Source organism: Trichomycterus rosablanca, chromosome 5 (assembly GCF_030014385.1).
Source record: "Trichomycterus rosablanca isolate fTriRos1 chromosome 5, fTriRos1.hap1, whole genome shotgun sequence".
NCBI lineage: Eukaryota > Metazoa > Chordata > Actinopteri > Siluriformes > Trichomycteridae > Trichomycterus > Trichomycterus rosablanca.
Genome location: NC_085992.1, coordinates 48,273,751 through 48,296,228, shown reverse-complemented (window position 1 = coordinate 48,296,228; position 22,478 = coordinate 48,273,751). Strand labels below are relative to the sequence as shown.

Genomic DNA, 22,478 nt, shown 5'->3' with positions numbered 1-22,478 from the left:
GTCGACTGGTCAGACAAATCCTGCTTCCTCCAAGATCATGTGGACTGGACATGTGTACATCGTTCCATCTTGCAATGTGCAGAAGTTAAAGGACCTGCTGGTAATGTTCTGGTGTCCATGTCTCAGCTGGTCAGTGCTTTTTGACAGCATGTTAGGCGGCTGGTTCTAATGTTCTGGCTCATATTTAAATTGTGTGTGTGTACCTTGAGGAGGCGGTCGAACAGGACGATGCGTGTAAGCTGGTACTCGGTGTCTCTCTCGCGGATAATGAGAGGAAGGTTGGCAGCCACCGAGAGCTCGTTACTGCTGATCGACTGGGGCAGGCTGGTCTGACTACGAGATAAATGAATGAATTAATGAATACAGTAATTAATGAATAAATAAAGAAATGCAATAATTAATTAACTAATATTCATAATACAGTGGACCCTTGACTTACAAATTTAATTGGTTTCGAAGTGCTGTTCTATTTTTCCCATAACAAATAATGTAAATAGAATTAATCCGTGCCAGACCTCCCAAACCCCCCCCTTACCCCTCACCTCTCTAATGTCTTAAATTATCTTTTTAGTTATAAATACAAGTATATTTTCCCATAAATCTTAAACTATAGAATAAACATTCCTGTAATAAACAATAATAAACAACAATACACAGTAGTACTGTACATAAACACACATCACATTTCAGTACAGTACGTGTGCTGTACTATACACCATAATACATTTCCTTCTTTTATATAAAATGTATCTACCAGAAACAACAATAACTCTCATATTTCTCTATTATTTCCTTCTTTATTTCAGTAATGTTGTATTTTGTAGGTGTAATTGCACAAAAGAAAGAAAACTTTACTGAGCCGAATTCCTTCTTCTCTCTCACTCACTGCCCCCCTCTGTCTGATACACAGTGACACCTACTGGCAGGAGTAATTATACAACAACAAATAGTAATAGATTTGTTCGTTTTCTCATCACTGCGCTTCCTCTGCACCTTCTTTGAGGCCATTTTAATACAGAATTTTACAAAATATAAAGAAAACACCAGAAAAACACCGTCCGCTGTCCAAATGTTCGCTCACTGTATATATATACAGTGTATCACAAAAGTGAGTACACCCCTCACATTTCTGCAAATATTTCATTATATCTTTTCATGGGACAACACTATAGAAATTAAACTTGGATATAACTTAGAGTAGTCAGTGTACAACTTGTATAGCAGTGTAGATTTACTGTCTTCTGAAAATAACTCAACACACAGCCATTAATGTCTAAATAGCTGGCAACATAATTGAGTACACCCCACAGTGAACATGTCCAAATTGTGCCCAAATGTGTCATTGTCCCTCCCTGGTGTCATGTGTCAAGGTCTCAGGTGTAAATGGGAAGCAGGGCTGTTAAATTTGGTGTTTTGGGTACAATTCTCTCATACTGGCCACTGGATATTCAACATGGCACCTCATGGCAAAGAACTCTCTGAGGATGTGAGAAATAGAATTGTTGCTCTCCACAAAGATGGCCTGGGCTATAAGAAGATTGCTAACACCCTGAAACTGAGCTACAGCATGGTGGCCAAGGTCATACAGCGGTTTTCCAGGACAGTTTCCACTCGGAACAGGCTTCGCCAGGGTCGACCAAAGAAGTTGAGTCCACGTGTTCGGCGTCATATCCAGAGGTTGGCTTTAAAAAATAGACACATGAGTGCTGCCAGCATTGCTGCAGAGGTTGAAGACGTGGGAGGTCAGCCTGTCAGTGCTCAGACCATACGCCGCACACTGCATCAACTCGGTCTGCATGGTCGTCATCCCAGAAGGAAGCTGACGCACAAGAAAGCCCGCAAACAGTTTGCTGAAGACAAGCAGTCCAAGAACATGGATTACTGGAATGCCCTGTGGTCTGACGAGACCAAGATAAACTTGTTTGGCTCAGATGGTGTCCAGCATGTGTGGCGGCGCCCTGGTGAGAAGTACCAAGACAACTGTATCTTGCCTACAGTCAAGCATGGTGGTGGTAGCATCATGGTCTTGGGCTGCATGAGTGTTGCCGGCACTGGGGAGCTGCAGTTCATTGAGGGAAACATGAATTCCAACATGTACTGTGACATTCTGAAACAGAGCATGATCCCCTCCCTTCGAAAACTGGGCCTCATGGCAGTTTTCCAACAGGATAACGACCCCAAACACAACCTCCAAGATGACAACTGCCTTGCTGAGGAAGCTGAAGGTAAAGTTGATGGACTAAACCCAATTGAGCACTTGTGGCGCATCCTCAAGTGGAAGGTGGTGGAGTTCAAGGTGTCTAACATCCACCAGCTCCTTGATGTCTTCATGGAGGAGTGGAAGAGGATTCCAGTAGCAACCTGTGCAGCTCTGGTGAATTCCATGCCCAGGAGGGTTAAGGCAGTGCTGGATAATAATGGTGGTCACACAAAATATTGACACTTTGGGCACAATTTGGACATGTTCACTGTGGGGTGTACTCACTTATGTTGCCAGCCATTTAGACATTAATGGCTGTGTGTTGAGTTATTTTCAGAAGACAGTAAATCTACACTGCTATACAAGTTGTACACTGACTACTCTAAGTTATATCCAAGTTTTATTTCTATAGTGTTGTCCCATGAAAAGATATAATAAAATATTTGCAGAAATGTGAGGGGTGTACTCACTTTTGTGATACACTGTATATATATATATATATATAGAGAGAGAGAGAGAGAGAGAGAGAGAGACGGTCAGAGTCAACGTGTTCGTGACGTCACGTGTTTCGCGAATTTCGGTTCGTAATCCGAAATTTGTTTGTACTTTAAGTTGAAAAAGATCGTTCGTAACCCGAAATGTTCGTATGGTAAACCGTTCGTACCTCAAGGGTCTACTGTAATGTGATTTTCTATTACATGTGGACGTCCAACTGTCTGTTTACTCACGTACCTGAATCTAAATGAACAAAGTGTCTCGGTAAAGTACAGGGCCACCAAAATCCCAGATCTAAGAAATTGTACTTGAGGGATGGAACTCAGTTCCTCATAAGATGTACTAATATCATCTAAACCAGTGTTTTTCAAACCCTGGGTCGTGACCCTTGGGTGGGTCGCAAGCCAAAAAAATGGGTCGCAGAGAAAAATTTTAATAATTAAGTAAACAAATTTTAACAGGCACAAACACGAAATGAACTTGTCCACGTACGCCCCCATGTGGAGACTTTACGTTACATCTTGTAAACCACAGTGGGACCAGATTGCCACCATTTTCTTGAATGAAGTATATTTCGTTCTGTGTTTTGTTTTGATGCGTTGTTTGTGTTGTCTGGGTCGCGGTGGACAAATTGTGGGTCACTTGGAAAGAAAGTTTGAAAAACCCTGATCTAGGGATTACTAAATACAGAAGTAGTAGAACATGTGGATCTTACTCGTCCTCCAGTAATGGGTAGAACGCCTCTCCAGACACGTCCTTCAACCTCTGAGACAGACATCAGTACAGCGGCGGTAAGTTCACTTCATTCTATATTCAGTTTTCGAGAGGAATACATTTAAAATGATGTACTTACATTTTTGAGCTGACACAGAGAGAGCGTCACCGTGGTGTCATCCAGGAGGAAACTTCGGTCCCTACCCTGCCCAAAAGTTTCTCCATCTTCTAAAATAAAACTGAAAACAGGTCCAATATTTCAGCACAGAACATACACATATTATACCTCAATCACAGATAAAAAAGCTTATCCTGGTCACTGTTGTGGTGGGTCAAGTGGCACCCAGCAAGACTGTGCAGTGACAGGGAGCCACTACATCACAGACCTTCACACACTAACCCAAAAATATGGGACAATTAAAGCAGCCAATAAACTCGTGGCATATTTACTTAATATTTACTTAAAATACTCAGGTGAAACCTTTAAGGACATGGCGAAGGCAGAGCTCAAACTCATGTCAAGTGGGTGGTACACAGCACACACACAGTGGGTCGGTCTGAAAACCTAGTGAGCTGCCTTGCTGCCTACTACCTGCATGGGCAGCTGCCACAGTAGAGAGGATTCTAATAAAGAAAAGAAAAAAATCAAACTCATAAGGCAGATTATTTAGACGTTCTACTTATACAGCAATTAAGACGATTACATCCCTGCAGATTTAGCTTACTAGGCTAATACAGTTAGCCTCAGGCCATTCAATGCAACGGGCTGAGGTGGCACAACCTGCTAGCACGCCAGTTCTACCCACTAGGTCAGTGTTTTCAATCCGTTTAATTATTATTATTTTTTTCTCTCAGACCTATTTTTTTGGCTCGCGACCCTTAAAACGCTGCACTAGGCTACCACTGGCCCAGTGTGTGTGTGTGTGTGTGTGTGCGTACTTGGGCAAGGTGCAGATTGGAGGTTTGGACTGGATGATCCCTTTGTTGGTCAGTTCCTTCTCCAGGTCTCCACCCGCCAGACACCACAGGTAATAAACCTCGTCCACAGATCTCTCCGACAGGTAGTCCTCCTCCTCCACTACACACAACACAGCATGAAGGAGGTTTCACAAATACAAGTTAACAAAATACAGATTTTTAGCATACAGTAATCCCTCGCTATATCGCGCTTCGACTTTCGCGGCTTCACTCTATCGCGGATTTTATATGCAAGCATGTCTAAATATAAATCGCGGATTTTTCGCTGGTTCGCGGATTTCTGTCTTTTTATTTCTGATACATGCTTCCTCAGTTGGTTTGCCCAGTTGATTTCATACACGGGACGCTATTGACGGATGGCTGAGAAGCTACCCAATCAGAGCACGCGGTTAAGTATCCTGGGTGCTGATTGGCTCAGCGAAGGAGAGAAGCATTAGATTCCGCTTTATGCTGTATAACTGTGCGGGAAATGTTTATAAGAGTGTGGGAGGGTTTATAAGGGCTTAAAATATATAAAAATAACCATATAAACGCATGGTTTTTACTTCGCGGATTTTCACCTTTGCGTTCTGGAACGCAACCCCTGCGATCGAGGAGGGATTACTGTATAGGTCCTTAAATCAGTGATGGTCTAAATTGTGTCACAATATTAAAGGTTTGGACTTGGGTTTGCTTAGCAGTAGGTCTGTTTACACCTGGCTGCACACTGGTCAGTAGTAATTACAGGCCAATACAGGGTCACTCAGACCACACTGTAATGCTAAGTTCAAACTACATGACTTTTAATAACTCCAGATCACAAGAGATCAAGTTGTGTAGTGTGAACTGAACAGTGATCTGGATCGGTGATAGGGGGTCACACACTACACCATCTATCACCAGGAGGATTCACAGAGTCTGTCTGGTCTCCCAAACTACGTTTTGTCACAAAAACACACGCGAGAAGTGACAAGGGGTTTGATGATACTACGTCCAAAAATGCATGTCAACAAGAAGCGAGAGATCAAAGTTGTTTGTGCGCTGATGTGCAGCGTAAAATCAAAGAGGAAAAATAAATGAACCTGGGTGAAGAAGGGGATTTGGCTGAGCGGCCAACAGGGGCCGTCTGTTCTGCAGAGAGAGTTGGAGGTCAAGTCGATTGAGATGTAAGATGAATTGATATTCACTTTAAACTGCAGAGTGCATTGGCGCTATTCACCTCACTACACAGAGTTGCCAGGTTCGGAATTTTCCAGCCAAATTGAGCTTAATTCAAAATGGGTGAAAATCTAAAGGTTGCGGGGTGGTGATTTATGCCTGACCTGGCAACCCTGTCACTACACTGTTTTAGTAAAATGGCGACGGCAGGTGAAGATGTGGAGGATGACTCAAATCGATTGAGATGTAAAATGAATCTACATTTACATCCCTACTTGACACGCATATCAGGATTTAATTTGAAAACAACTTGAAAACAACAGCTGAGGGACTTTGGACCTGACCTTTGTGTACTTGACCTAGGTGCTGACCTAATTTCAGTCTCTGTATTAAGTCAAAAGTCCTGATTATGACTCACGTCAGGAGCTGTGAGAATCCTGACCAATCCCTATTGTCCAGATGTGGAAATTATACTGTTATCAAACCATCACCCTCTTTTTATTTGGGCTACTACAGCCCACACATTTACATTTTACATTTTCCAAAAGCGACTTTCAATACTGACTTTTGATTACTAGTCCAGTACCTTAACCGCTAGACTACAACTGCCAATATGGACACTACGCAGCTAGTATAAAAACAGCACAAAAAACCTGGTCTACATGAGAAGAAAAATGAGATCTGATTACTGGTGGAGTAATGACGCCACACCTTTACAGAGCTCGTTGATGTCCTCGGGCAGGTCGAGGTGGGCACAGCGCAGTGAGGAAGAGAAGAGATTTACTGGACTCTGATACGGCGTGTAGAGAGAGGAAACTCCATCAAACAGGGCATCCTCGAGGAGATCCGCTGGAGTGGCTCTGATACACAAACACACCCCACGGTAAACGTCAAGCAATTTTACAACTTCATACAGTAACTCACTCCGGTCTGAGCTGTGTGCACATCACGATCCTCAATCTGGACTGTACAATTATTTACTAATACAGTCGTGATCAACATTATCAGAACTTCTGAATATTAAATATGGCAGGAAAATATCTGCTGGAATAAAGTGTTTAGTGAAACTTCTATGTTTAATACAGAGAAACACAAGACACAAAAATATCAAAAAATAAACTTGGCAGGAAAGGGATATAAAATTGACAACAACGCCATCTAGATGTAGGTGTGTGTGTGTGTGTGTGTGTGTGTGCATGTTTATTTATTAGGATTTTAACTTTCATTTTGTATCTCCAGTTTACCTCACCTGTACGTCTTTGTACTGTGGGAGGAAACCGGAGCTTTCTCCTGGAGCTCTAGTTTCATCCCACAGTCCTAAGACGTGCAAGTGAGGTGAATTGGAGATACAAAATTGTCCATGACTGTGTTTGGTATTAAACTTAAACTGATGAATCTTGTGTAATGAGTAAATACCTGTCATACCTTAACATGACGTTAAATTCCTAATAAAATAAATAAATAAATATTCTCTATTCTCCTGTGATACAATACTTCTTCTGCTCAACAGTCTGTGGTCGCCGTCGTCTGATTCTTCTTTTTATAAATGCACCATACATTCTCAACAACAGACAGATCTGGGATGCAGGCAGGCCAGTCAACCACACACACTCTGTATCTACACAGCCATGCAGAATGAGGCCTGGCATCGTCCTGCTGAAATAATCATGGACTTCCCTTGATGGCAGCACAAGTCTCTAAAATCCCAGTAAACGCACCCAAGTCAGTGGTACCGTCATACATATACAAGTCACCATTCTGTGGGCACTGGTGCACCCCCATTTTTTTTGCATCTTTCACTGATAATAGTCTGAACGGTCCTTTTTGTCTTTGGTAGGTAGATCTCGACCATTTTATTCTAAAAACAAGCTGAATCATAAACTCCTCACACAGCACACTAATCACAGAACTGAAAGAGCTTCACATGCTAACTGTAGTACTGAAGAGCTTTAGTAACAAAAGGAAAGGAAATTTAAGCCAGATTACCTTTTTGAAGGCAGAAAAGTCAGACACTTCCTTAATAACAGCAGCACGTCAGCAGGAAGCTCCTACGACACACATGGACCAGAACATTAGTAACAGTCCAATATCCTAAACACAACCCACAGACTCACATATTCCATGTAGAAAAAAAGATTTCGATTAAATGTTTGATGAAAATGAAAGAAAAAAATATGGTTTTATATATATATTTTTTTTCTTTATGCATTTTCTCCCCTTTTTAGTGCGTCCAAATGCCCGATTGCATCATGCTTCCTCTCCACCAATCCCGATCCCCGCTCTGATTGAGGAGAACGAAGCTAACCCACGCCCCCTCCGACACTTGGGCAGCAGCCGTATGCATCTTGTCACCTACACTTTGACGAGTGCAGTGCAGCTCAGCGTTGTGTACGGAGAGACACACCCCGAGAGCACTCTTTTCTCATCTCTGTGCAGGTGTGGCCATCAATCAGCCAGCAGAGGTCGTAATCGCACCAGTCATGGGAGAGAGACTCTATCCGGCTTAGTCCCGCCCATATCTGAACAACAGGCCAATCGCTGTTCATGTGGCCGCTCAGCCTCAGCCGTCAGGCAGAGCTGAGATTCGATACGATGTATTCCAGATCCCAGCTCTGGTTCCAGCGCGTGTTTTTACCGCTGCGCCACCTGAGCAACCCCAGGGGAAAAGATAAAAATGTTTAACATCTAAAACAGGTAAAAAAAGGTTTTATTTTAGTACAGATTTTACCTTAATGACATCCAGACATCCATGTTCTTCAGCGAGTACAGTCACTATATCATCCATACAGCCTGCACAGAGAATCAGAGCTGATTCATTATTATAAAACTGATACCAAGAGCTCAAAGACCACACCCACTTATTAGTTAAACCTTTTTACCCACCCAGCAGACTAGTGGCCAATTTTGTCTGATGCAGGCACTGCCAATTGTGCCTGCTAGGGAGCGCCCAGCCGACCGGTAGCAGAGCTGAGATTCAAACTTGGAGAGGTGAGAACCCCAGCACTGGTGTGCTAGTGGAATATCCCACTTTTCTTACTTCAATCACATCAAGTTTAAGCCCTAAAATGTTCCCTTGCTACTAAATACCCACCCCTTGTTTTTATTTTATTTTCACTAGCAGGATTGTAATACTGAATGTCATCTCACCTAATGTAAGGATAAACTTCAATCTTTCACTGATATCGATGTTCTGTAAAACCTGCCTCCCCTGACGAAAAAAGAACAAAACATTTAAACAGAATCACTAAAATCGCAGCACATTTATGACAGCGGTGTACACACAAATGTGGAACAATTTATTAACAGCCATGGCTGGAGTTGTGAAGGTTATTAACGTAAAAATAAGAGTGCATACAGCGCAGAGCTCAAACAGCAGCATCCCCAGAGACCACACGTCACTCTTTGGGCCGGAGACTAAAGGGGCGTCTCCATGTGAGGGGTCAGAGGAGTGGAAAACGCCCTGCGCTATCACCTCCGGCGCTAGATATGATGGATACCTGCAGATATGAACAAGAGAAAGATTTTTTTAACTTCTTATTGTACAGTTTACTGCTTACCACATCTTACATTTACATTTTTATCCAAAGAGATTTACAATTATGACTGAATACAGCCTTTTCATTACTACTCCAGTACCTTCAGCACTAAGCTACCACTGATCCATCAACAATGAGCAGATTTCAATAAAAAATAGTTAAATTACTTATTCCAGTCTTTTCATGACTCAGAAATATCCACATTAAATAGTATATTTGATAATATTAAAAGTAATACATTTATTTTATTTATTACTGTAAAAAATATACAACCCTAAATCAGAAAAAGTTGGGACAGTATGGAAAATGCAAATATAATAAAAACACAGAGTTCCTTACATTTACTTTGACTTTTATTTGATGTCAGACAGGATGAACCTGAGATATTTCATGTTTTATCTGCTCAACTTTATTTTATTTATTAATAAACATCCATTCCTGCATTTCAGGCCTGCAACACATTCCATAAAAAGTAGGGACGGGGAAATTTAGGGCTAGTAATGAGGTGAAAAAAACTAAATAATGATGCGATTTTTAACAGGTGATGTGAACAGGTGATTGTAATCATGGGGCTGAGTCTTTGATGAGTAAAGATGATCAGAGGATCCAGTTTGTCAACAAATGTGTAAGAAAATGATTGAAATGTTTAAAACAATGAACCTCAAAGAAAGATTGGAAGGAATTTGCATATTTCTCCTCTACAGTGCAGAATATCATTAAACCATTCAAGGAATCGGGAGGAATTTCAGTGCGTAAAGGCCAAGGACACAAGCTTCAGCTGAACGCCCGTGATCTTCGTTCTCTCAGACGCCACTGCATCAAGAACCGCCATTCAACAACAGCTGATAAAGAAGTGGCGTCGACTTCTCTGGGCTCTGAGGCATCTAGGATGGACCATCACACAGTGAAAACCTGTATTGTGGTCAGATGAATCAGCATTTTATTATTTACATTTTCCATGCTGTCCCAACTTTTTCTGATTTGAGGTTGTATAATGTAAATAGAACCAATTAAATTCAAAATCATGTTTTACAATCTGGCTGCATCAATTCACAAATTCAAAAATTAAGTTGAATTTAATTTAATTAAAGTTTAAGTTAAAATACTCAAAACTCAAGTCTGAGTCTTAGTGGGGCAACTGGCCTGGCTGGACGTCTAACAGACACGATCTGCCATGTCTGAGGGAGGGAAGGACGAACAGGGTTTCTGTTCATTGCCGTGTAAGAAATGGGAAATGGAAATTACTAAAATGGGAAGAAGGCTCAGTGGCTCAGTGGGTAGCACTGTCGCCTCACAGCAAGAAGGTCCTGGGTTCGATCCCCAGGTGGGGCGGTCCGGGTCCTTTCTGTGCGGAGTTTGCATGTTCCCCTGTGTCTGTGTGGGTTTCCTCCGGGAGCTCCGGTCTCCTCCCACAGTCCAAAAACATGCAGCTGGGCTAATTGGAGACACTGAATTGCCCTGTGGGTGAATGGGTGTGTGTGTGTGTGTGTGTCTGCCCTGCGATGGACTGGCGCCCCGTCCAGTGGGGTTACTGTGTGCCTTGCGCCCATTGAAAAGCTGGGATAGGCTCCAGCACCCCCTCGCGACCCTGACTGGATAAGCGGTTAGTGAGTAAGAGTGAGTAAAATTGGAAGAAATCCACATTGTTAATTAAATTATTGGTCCACTTTATGGTAGGTTGGCATGAATGTGTCGTATGTATCGCTTTCACATCACAGCAGGAAGGGCCTGGGTTCGATTCCCCAGCCAGGCGGGGGACTTTTGGACTCCCACAAGTCCAGTAACATGCAGTCAGTCTAAGTGGAGCTACTGAAATTGCTCAAAACGTGAGTGTGAGTGTCTTCCCCTTTGATGGACTGGTGACCTGTCTAAGGTGTTTCCTGCCTTTCACCCAATTAATCAGACCCACCGCGACCCTGACCAGGATGAAAAGGTGGTAAGACATACAATGAATGAATGATGCTCCTTTGATGCTCATTGTAAATACTGCTGTGTGTTAAACAACCTGATTATGTAGATAAAAGAATCCCAGGCTGAAAATACCACAAGACAAGCAGTTAAGGAACTGGACTAGTAATCAGAAGGATGTCTGTTCAAGTCCTTTAACCCTCAATCGTTTGAACCGTATTAATTCGTAATTGTGAGTCGCTTTGGATACAGGCATCTGCTAAATGGCTTCAATGTAAACCAGCTCATATTGTTCATAAATCAGGAACCAGGAATCTCCACTGAAGCAGCAAGGTCAGATAAGTTTATTAAAAATCTTCGTACAGATGTTATTGAGCATGGTACAGTCATCCAGAAGTATACGGTTTATCTACCTCCATAATAAAAGATCATCTCACGCCGGATATTAAACAGCAAACCCCCGAAAAAGAGGGGGGCCCAGCTTCCGGGGGTTTATGAGCGGCCCCGAGGAGGGAGGCTTTGATATCCGAATGCTGGTTCTGATCTGAATGAAGACGGGCCGCGGCGAGACACGTGTTATTATGAAAGCATCACACAACACTACTGATCTCTTTCATGATATACTGACTGGACAGAGCAGAGCCGTCATACATACAGAGTTTAAAGCTTCCCTCGAGCTTTTACACAGAACAGAGATCTAAACAAGACCTACGCATCTTTAAAGCCAAACGTGGCCCGGTTTGACTTCTGAGGAAAGCATTACGAGGACAGAAAGGAAAAGCCGGATTACTCACCCGATAGGGAAGTCCACATCTGCTCCATGGTCTGTCATGTAATAGAGACCAAACTTGGCTAGTTTAACCTTGTCCTGTTTACAAAGAGAAGAAAGAGAAGATGCAGAAAAACAACAACAACACACAAGCGCAGAGCAAAAAACATCTGGGTTTGCAATCTAATGCATGATGAGCATGTTCTTCATTGTGAAAATCAGGCCCGTCTTCAAAGGCTACAACAATTTAGAGCTCTCCCAGATTTAAAGGATGAGCTCAAGGTTATTCCCAAAATCTATCCCATCTAGCTCTAGATTTAAGGTTGTTTATTTATTAATTAGGATTTTAACGTCATGTTTAAATGTTACCCGTTAAGGTGTGTGTTCAGTACCTTACAGTCCAGCCGCACATTAGCAGGACTGAGAGCTCGATGTACCAGTCCATGTCTGTTAATAAACTCCAGTCCTTCCAACACCTCATATGCAATCTGCAGCACCTTCTCTGAACTACATACACACACACACACACACACACACACACACACACACACGTCAGTAAGTGCTTCTATATGGTAAGTGAAGCCAATAAAATGGACAATGTGTGTAGAAACAAGGAGGTATATATATATACAGCCATTACATATACAGTATATACAGTGTATCACAAAAGTGAGTACACCCCTCACATTTCTGCAAATATTTCATTATATCTTTTCATGGGACAACACTATAGACATGAAACTTGGATATAACTTAGAGTAGTCAGTGTACAGCTTGTATAGCAGTGTAGATTTACTGTCTTCTGAAAATAACTCAACACACAGCCATTAATGTCTAAATGGCTGGCAACATAAGTGAGTACACCCCACAGTGAACATGTCCAAATTGTGCCCAAATGTGTCGTTGTCCCTCCCTGGTGTCATGTGTCAAGGTCCCAGGTGTAAATGGGGAGCAGGGCTGTTAAATTTGGTGTTTTGGGTACAATTCTCTCATGCTGGCCACTGGATATTCAACATGGCACCTCATGGCAAAGAACTCTCTGAGGATGTGAGAAATAGAATTGTTGCTCTCCACAAAGATGGCCTGGGCTATAAGAAGATTGCTAACACCCTGAAACTGAGCTACAGCATGGTGGCCAAGGTCATACAGCGGTTTTCCAGGACAGGTTCCACTCGGAACAGGCTTCGCCAGGGTCGACCAAAGAAGTTGAGTCCACGTGTTCGGCGTCATATCCAGAGGTTGGCTTTAAAAAATAGACACATGAGTGCTGCCAGCATTGCTGCAGAGGTTGAAGACGTGGGAGGTCAGCCTGTCAGTGCTCAGACCATACGCCGCACACTGCATCAACTCGGTCTGCATGGTCGTCATCCCAGAAGGAAGCTGACGCACAAGAAAGCCCGCAAACAGTTTGCTGAAGACAAGCAGTCCAAGAACATGGATTACTGGAATGCCCTGTGGTCTGACGAGACCAAGATAAACTTGTTTGGCTCAGATGGTGTCCAGCATGTGTGGCGGCGCCCTGGTGAGAAGTACCAAGACAACTGTATCTTGCCTACAGTCAAGCATGGTGGTGGTAGCATCATGGTCTTGGGCTGCATGAGTGTTGCCGGCACTGGGGAGCTGCAGTTCATTGAGGGAAACATGAATTCCAACATGTACTGTGACATTCTGAAACAGAGCATGATCCTCTCCCTTCGAAAACTGGGCCTCATGGCAGTTTTCCAACAGGATAACGACCCCAAACACAACCTCCAAGATGACAACTGCCTTGCTGAGGAAGCTGAAGGTAAAGGTGATGGACTAAACCCAATTGAGCACCTGTGGTGCATCCTCAAGTGGAAGGTGGAGGAGTTCAAGGTGTCTAACATCCACCAGCTCCGTGATGTCATCATGGAGGAGTGGAAGAGGATTCCAGTAGCAACCTGTGCAGCTCTGGTGAATTCCATGCCCAGGAGGGTTAAGGCAGTGCTGGATAATAATGGTGGTCACACAAAATATTGACACTTTGGGCACAATTTGGACATGTTCACTGTGGGGTGTACTCACTTATGTTGCCAGCCATTTAGACATTAATGGCTGTGTGTTGAGTTATTTTCAGAAGACAGTAAATCTACACTGCTATACAAGTTGTACACTGACTACTCTAAGTTATATCCAAGTTTCATGTCTATAGTGTTGTCCCATGAAAAGATATAATGAAATATTTGCAGAAATGTGAGGGGTGTACTCACTTTTGTGATACACTGTATATATATATATACGTATATATACGTATATAAGCCAATAAAATGGACAATGTGTGTAGAAACAAGGAGGTGGTTTTAATGTAATGGCTGTATATATATATATATATATATTCCCCAGCCAAGATAAATATTTGGTGTTCAGGATTTGATCAGTGGTGTGCAAACATTTGCCCAAGTCTGTGTGTAAATATTTGGAGTCAGTGTAAAAAAACTACTGGAATCAAAATGTTGTGAACCAGTTTAACCAGTAGATGGCAAAGAAGGAACACAACACAGCTCTGTGCCTCTATTATAACATCACTGCAGTAAAGGTCTGAGGGTGTAAAACATTCACAAACGTGCAAATACACTTCAGCGGAAGATTGCACCTTAGTAATAAGTCAGATAACAAATCTGTGTGTTTGCTTCAATAAATACAGTCAGTTATTAACACCCCCCCACCCCCAGTAACAAAAGAAAAAAAGTGAATTTCCCTGACTCAGTTAATTAAAAAAAATTATATATTTTTATAATGTTATACACTGGCTGGCTATGTCTGAGATGGATTGGTGCCCTGTCCAGGGTATTTGTGCCCAATGTGTCCCGGTGAACCCAAACCTGCTGTGACCCTGACCAGGATAAAGCGGTTGATTAAATTAAAATAAAATAATAAAAAATAAACAAATAATAATCAATAAATAATAATCAATAAATAACATAAATAAACAGTAATAAATATATAATATTAAATAAATAAATAAATAATAATATCATTAATAAATAAATAATAATAATAAATAAAATTATTAATAAATAATAATAAATAATAATGATAAACAATAATAAATAATAATAAACAAATAATTATTAATAGATAATAATAATAAATAATGATACAAATAAATAAATAATAATAATAATAAATAATAATTAAATAAACAATAATATTAAATAAATAAATAATAAAAATAGTAAACAATAAAAAATAAATAATAATCATAAATAATAAATACAAATAATAGTAAACAATAATAAATAAATAATAATATAAATAATAATAATAATAAAAAATAATAATAAATTAATAATTTTAATGATAAACAATAATAAATAATAATGAATTATTAATAAATAATAATAAATAAAAAATTATAATAAAAATAAAATAATGAACAAATAATAATAATAATAATAATATAATAAACAAATAATAATACATAAATAATAATAATAAATAAATACTTATAATAATAAAAATAAATAAATAATAAATAATCATCTATAAACAATAATAATAAAATAAATAAATAATTATAAATAAATTATAATAAATAAAAACTGTTTTTCTAACAAATCACTTTTCCCAGTTATTATTTTTATTATTAGCGTACTGAAAGAGGTGAGTTATTATTTACTCTTAGAATTTTTATATTGTTTTCATCAAGGATGCTAATTAGCTGTTGCTCTTTAATATACATTTTTATCTCTACACTTAGCATCTCAATCTCTAGGTTGCAGCCATGAATAAGAACTTTTCACTTTGTACATCAGGGCATCATTAAAAAGATAAATATTATAAAAATGATACTCTGATGGAGCTGAAGCACATTTCTTTATTTCTGTATGTTGTAAATTGTACCTGACGGGTTTGTCTTGTTTGATGAGGTCCATGAGGCTGCGCTCATAGTGTTCAGCTACAACCACCAGCCGTTCTGTAAACAGTTCACACGTTCATGAGGAAACATTAGTCCACAACAAAATAGTTGGTACAACATAAACGTGCAATTAAAAACAGAGAGCAGTGAAGTGAACTGTGTTATACAAGCGTTTTTATAAGATTAATGTTACAGGTTTTTATCAATATAAGCTAATATCTGGGATCCAGGGTTCAATTCCCCAGCTGCCCAACTGCCCAATTCCCAAGTGCCATCAGCCAGTCGTACACTGATCAGCCATAACATTAAAACCACGTACTTGTTTCTACACTCACTGTCCATTTTATCAGCTCCACTTACCATATAGAAGAACTTTGTAGTTCTACAATTACTGACTGTAGTCCATCTGTTTTTCTGCATGCTTTCATGCTGTTCTTCAATGGTCAGGACCCCCACAGGACCCCCACAGAGCAGGTATTATTTAGGTGGTGGATCATTCTCAGCACTGCAGTGACACTGACATGGTGGTGGTGTGTTAGTGTGTGTTGTGCTGGTATGAGTGGATCAGACACAGCAGCGCTGCTGGAGTTTTTAAACACCTCACTGTCACTGCTGGACTGAGAATAGTCCACCAACCAAAAACATCCAGCCAACAGCGCCCTGTGACCACTGATGAAGATCTAGAAGATGACCAACTCAAACAGCAGCAATAGATGAGCGATCGTCTCTGACTTTACATCTACAAGGTGGACCGACTAGGTAGGAGTGTCTAATAGAGTGGACGGTGAGTGGACACGATATTTAAAAACTCCAGCAGCGCTGCTGTGTCTGATCCACTCATACCAGCACAACACACACTAACACACCAGCACCATGTCAGTGTCACTGCAGTGCTGAGAATGATCCACCACCTAAATAATAAGATAAGATAAGATAATCCTTTATTCCACAATGGGGAAATTCACAATACCTGCTCTGTGGTGGTCCTGTGGTGGTCCTGACCATTGAAGAACAGTATGAAAGCATGCAGAGAAACAGATGGACTACAGTCAGTAATTGTAGAACTACAAAGTGCTTCTATATGGTAAGTGGAGCTGATAAAATGGACAGTGAGTGTAGAAACAAGGAGGTGGTTTTAATGTTATGGCTGATCGGTGTGTGTGCTGTTTATAGGCTCTCTTGTTTATGTCAGGCTGGGCACGTTGGCTGATTGTGTTTAGTGCACTGATGTTGTCCGTCCAGTCCATTGTGGTATTCAGGTGGACCTCTTGGTACCGTTTCATCCGCCCCTCTATAAATCTTCACTTAAGAAGATCAATGGTGCGCCGGAAATCCACCTCCTGCTCTTTTGTCTTGTTAATGTTCTGCTGCAGGCGATTCTCGGGCTCGTCCCAAACGCACATGCACACAATAGGGGAGTCGTTTGAGAACTTTTACAGGTGGCTTTAGCTGGTGTTGTACGGAGAGTACTGCTTTGCTGTATTAGAGCCTGGACAACAGTGGAACCTCGATTTAACGGACTAAAAGGGGGAGCACTGGTCCATTAAATGTGATTGTCCAAAAAAGAAAGGTTTTTTTTCCAGGGGGTGCAAAAATATATCTGAAAACACAGCACTAAGGCCCACAAAAGTGCTAAACATGAACATATGATCAACAGTAACATGAACAATGCAAGTAGATATGTAAATATGTCATGTAAAACCTGTAAATAAATATTAAAATTGCTCTACTGCACTACTGGGGAGAAAATTTATTTACCTTGTGTGGTGGAGATGTGTTTTTTGCTGTTATCGTATAGTGGGGACGCATAGTTTATGCTGGAGCATTAAGAGTTCCTTTCACTGGAACTAAGGGACCGAGCCCGACACCTGAAAAACACCCCCACACCATAATCCCCCCTCCACCACACTTTACACTCGGTACAATGCAGTCAGACAGGTACCGTTCTCCTGGCAACCGCCAAACCCTCGGGACGGACACGCAGACTGAGAAGCGTGATTCGTCACTGCAGAGAACACGTCTCCACTGCTCTAGAGTCCAGTGGCGGCGTGCTTTACACCACTGCATCCGACGCTTTGCATTGCGCTCAGTGATGTAAGGCTTGGATGAAGCTGCTCGACCATGGAAACCCATTCCATGAAGCTCTACACACTGTTCCTGAGCTAATCTGAAGGCCACATGAAGTTTGGAGGTCTGTAGTGATCGACTCTGCAGAAAGTTGGTGACCTCTGCGCACTATGTTCCTCAGCATCCGCTGACCCGCTCTGTCATTATACGTGGCCCTAACACTTTGTGGCTGAGTTGCTGTCGTTCCCAATCGCTTCCACTTTGTTATAATAGCACTGACAGTCGACTGTGGAATATTTAGTAGAGAGGAAATCTCACGACTGGACTTGTTGCACAGGTGGCATCACGGTACCACTCTGGAATTCTACAATACATTCTTTCAGTAATGTGTGTAGAAGCAGTCTGCATGCCGAGGTGCTTGGTTTTATACACCAGTGGCCATGGAAGTGATTGGAACACCTGAATTCAATTATTTGGATGGGTGAGTGAATACTGTTGGCAATACAGTGTACCTTTGCTTGTTTACAATTCATGTCAAACTGTGTGTTTTTAATTTCTGGTAGTTCTGTGTAATAATTCAGTAAGCTTGAAACGTTCTAGTCACCAGTGAATCTACAAGTGTAAATAAATGAACTTGCATAAAAGTGGAGTTTAAAAACATATATATTTTTTATTTAAATGACCCATAAAGTTCATATTATATGAATTTACCAAGTAAGACACACTTTGAGATGCTGCGTCTTTTCAAGTTTTTTTATTTTTAATACTTTTCTGTAGCACAGATTGTGTTCTTGTTTTAATGTGAACCGGGGTCGCATATGAAATGGGGGTATTGTTACGTGTTCATGGTCTGCATGTTCATTATGTATCATTATGTTAATCCACCATTCTTTGCGATGGTAAAAAATTAAAATGAAATGGAAAAAAATCCACTAACAGGCCATTAGAAAGGAAGCAAATCGTTTTTGTTTTACAGCACTGTATCTGTAATGTGTACATGAGAATGTTATTGGAACGGTTGGTCTGTGATCACTGTTCCACACTGAAGCTGTGCTTACCGTGTTTTCCTCGAGAAATGTCAATGTACTGGCACAGTCTGGGGTGGGTGATGGTCTTCAGGATCTGGAAGCGACCCAGGATCTTGATGGAGTTGGGGGTTAGAGGAAGTCCGTTGCTGCCACAAACATCATGAGGGAGAGGAGAGGCGAAGAACGTGAAGGCTCCGAGCTCTGCGTCTCTCAGGGGCTGCATGCTGGCTCAGACGGAGCCTCCCGGACCCAGCTCAGTGAGTTTAACCTGCTGATACAGGAGAGAAATAGTGTTGTTGTTCGGCGCCCCTGGAGCAAACAGGGTTAAAAGCCTTGCTCACAGTGGCTGCATAGCAGAGCCTGGATTAGAACCAACAATCTTCTGATTGACAGCCCAAAGCTCCACCCACTGAAATGCTCTGGGTTGCAAACTTTCAGACCAAATATCATCTCTGATCAAATCAAAACCCCCGGGTACCACAAACGGGTCCTCTCACAGGATCACATGACACACACACACATCACACACATCTCTCTCACACACACACACACACACACACACACATCACACACATCTCTCACACTCACTCACACACTCACTCACACACTCACTCACACACTCACACACTCACACACACACACACACACACACACACACACTCACACACTCACACACTCACACAGCCTCTTGTGCTTTGTGGCATTGGTTCATCAGTTCAAGTTCAGTAATCAAACACAGTCACAGACAATTTTGCATCTCCAATTCACCTCACTTGTGTGTCTTTGTGCTGTAGGAGGAAACAGGAGGTCATGGAGGAAACCCACGCAGACACGGGGAGAACATGCAAACTCCACACAGAAAGGACCCGGAGCGCCCCCGCCTGGGAATTGTCAGTGACTATACCGCCATCATAGTAAAGTAAGCTTGGATGAGATGTTGCCATGCAAGAAAGAATGGGTAGGTAGGTAGGTAGGTAGGTAGGTGGGTGGGTAGGTAGGTAGGTGGGTGGGTGGGTGGGTGGGTGGGTGGGTGGGTAGGTAGGTAGGTGGGTGGGTGGGTAGGTAGGTAGGTAGGTAGGTAGGTAGGTAGGTAGGTAGGTAGGTAGGTAGGTGGGTGGGTGGGTGGGTGGGTGGGTAGGTAGGTGGGTGGGTGGGTGGGTGGGTGGGTAGGTAGGTAGGTAGGTAGGAAGGAAGGAAGGAAAAGCAAGCACATAAGCTTCTGTCTTTCTTTTTTCGAGGTTTGGTGTGGAATAAACTGACTGGCCTGTCTGAAACCTAGAACTAAAACAGCTTTGGGATGCATTGGAAAATCTACCGTGAGCGAGGCTGCACTGCCAAAGATCTTACTAATATGATTTATTGATGAAGGGAAGTGAATCCTTCCAGTTATATTCCAAAGTGCCATAGGAAGTAATCTCAAAGAAACATGTGTTATAGCATTAGATTATATTATATTATATTATATTAATTATATTATATTACATTATATTAATTATATTATATTATATTATAGTATATTATATTATATTATATTATTGTTATTGCTGACTGATTTGCAGGTGTAATAGTGGTTGAAGGGAGAAGATTTGTTTATAATAATTCATCTGATGTGAACCCACAGCTATTCGATATAGATATAGAGCATTTAATACTGCACTGCATTATTGCATTATTTAGAGAAATAAATAAAAAATCGAGTGTTTATTTCAGCAGATCTTCACTAAATCAGCTACAGTTGATGAAAGAACATCCTCCCATCCTCTGCAACCAAAACTAGCAGAAAATATGAGCTTAATTCCAGTATAATACCAGTAACTTACTGCTTTTGAATCAGTAAACCAGTCGTCCCATAACAAACCTACTTTCCACCTTAATCTTCTATTATTGAAATTACCGCATTATTTTTCCGGAGTCTCTAACAAACACGTGATCCGCGTCATCACGCAGAGACTCGCGCTGTGTCCTAAATCGCACATACCGCCCTAATCCCTACACACTACCAAGTGCACTATGAGAATAGCGATCATTACGCTATGTTTTCTTTTTTTCTTTCTTTCTTTCTTTCTTTCTTTCTTTATGTATTTATTTATTTATTAAGATTTTTAATGTCATGTTTTAGGGGGGTGGGTAGCACTGTCGCCTCACAGCAAGAAGGTCCTGGGTTCGATCCCCAGGTGGGGAGGTCCGGGTCCTTTCTCTGCGGAGTTTGCATGTTCTCCCTGTGTCTGTGTGGGTTTCCTCCAGGTGCTCCGGTTTCCTCCCACAGTCCAAAAACATGCAGCTGGGCTAATTGGAGACACTGGATTGTCCTATTGGTACCCGGCCGCTAGGATGCATAAACCAGTGCATTGTAGTGCCGGTCACAAGCCCGGATAAATAGAGAGGGTCGTGTCAGGAAGGCCAACTGGTGTAAAAACTGTGCCAAATCAATAATGCGGATCACGATCAGCCGGCGACCCCTAACGGGAGCAGCTGAGGAAATACAGATAGAATGTCATGTTTTACACGTATTGGTTACATTCATGACAGAAATTACATCAGTTCAGAAGTTTAATGTCAAACACAGTCATGGACAATTTTGTCCATCACGTCTTTGGACTGTATTAAGAAACCGGAGCTCACGGAGGAAACCCACACAGACACTGAGAGAACATGCAACTCCACACAGAAAGGACCCAGGACCTTTGTGCTCTGAGGCGTTACCCACTGAACCACCGTGCTGCCCCACTTTCTGTTTTCGTTGTGAATTTCTGAATTTATACATTATTCAATCATCTATTGTCTGTTTTACCACTGCTTTATTTAACCAATCAAAATGTAATTTAAATATAATACAAGTAGGAAACGCCCTGGACAGGTCGTCAGTCCAATCAGCCTGACTGCATGTCTTAAAACCCACACAGACACGAGGAGAACATGCAAACTCCACACAAAAAGGACCTGGACCACTATCTGTCTGTCATTTATCTATGTCTGTCTGTCTATCTATCTATCTATCTATCTATCTATCTATCTATCTATCTATCTATCTATCTATCTATCTATCTATCTATATATCTGTCTGTCTATCTGTCTATCTATCTATCTATCTATCTATCTATCTATCTATCTATCTATCTATCTATCTATATATCTGTCTGTCTATCTATCTATCTATCTATCTATCTATCTATATATCTGTCTGTCTATCTATCTATCTATCTATCTATCTATCTATCTATCTATCTATCTATCTATATATCTGTCTGTCTATCTATCTATCTATCTATCTATCTATCTATCTATCTATCTATCTATCTATCTATCTATCTGTCTGTCTCTGTCTATCTGTCTGTCTGTCTGTCTGTCTGTCTATCTATCTATCTATCTGTCTGTCTATCTGTTTGTCTGTCTGTCTGTCTATCCATCTATCTATCTATCTATCTATCTATCTATCTATCTATCTGTCTGTCTATCTGTTTGTCTGTCTGTCTGTCTATCTATCTATCTATCTATCTATCTATCTATCTATCTATCTGTCAGTCTATCTATCTATCTATCTATCTGTCTGTCAGTCTATCTATCTATCTGTCTGTCAGTCTATCTATCTGTCTGTCAGTCTATCTATCTGTCAGTCAGTCAGTCTATCTGTCTGTCTGTCAGTCAGTCAGTCAGTCAGTCAGTCAATCTATCTATCTATCTATCTGTCTGTCTGTCTATATACCCATCTATCTATCTATCTATCTATCTATCTATCTATCTATCTATCTATCTATCAGTCTATATA

The 22,478-nt window shown here is 41.2% G+C and overlaps 1 protein-coding gene across 1 annotated transcript in view; it reads right to left on the bottom strand.

Moving 5' to 3' along the window:
- tbck (TBC1 domain containing kinase) overlaps positions 1-20,579 on the bottom strand; it is a 96,145-nt gene extending 75,566 nt beyond the window's left edge. The window contains exons 1-14 of the mRNA XM_062995299.1: positions 20,533-20,579; positions 18,743-18,983; positions 15,602-15,674; positions 12,130-12,244; positions 11,763-11,836; positions 8,880-9,021; positions 8,672-8,732; positions 8,253-8,314; positions 7,511-7,572; positions 6,236-6,384; positions 4,349-4,487; positions 3,549-3,648; positions 3,411-3,460; positions 204-333 (exon numbers count right to left, since the gene is read on the bottom strand). Of these exons, the coding sequence (XP_062851369.1) occupies positions 204-333; positions 3,411-3,460; positions 3,549-3,648; positions 4,349-4,487; positions 6,236-6,384; positions 7,511-7,572; positions 8,253-8,314; positions 8,672-8,732; positions 8,880-9,021; positions 11,763-11,836; positions 12,130-12,244; positions 15,602-15,674; positions 18,743-18,935 (1,350 nt within the window). The 5' untranslated portion in view covers positions 18,936-18,983; positions 20,533-20,579. The remainder of the gene's footprint in view (positions 1-203; positions 334-3,410; positions 3,461-3,548; positions 3,649-4,348; positions 4,488-6,235; positions 6,385-7,510; positions 7,573-8,252; positions 8,315-8,671; positions 8,733-8,879; positions 9,022-11,762; positions 11,837-12,129; positions 12,245-15,601; positions 15,675-18,742; positions 18,984-20,532) is intronic.
- Between the last annotated feature and the right edge of the window lie 1,899 nt (positions 20,580-22,478).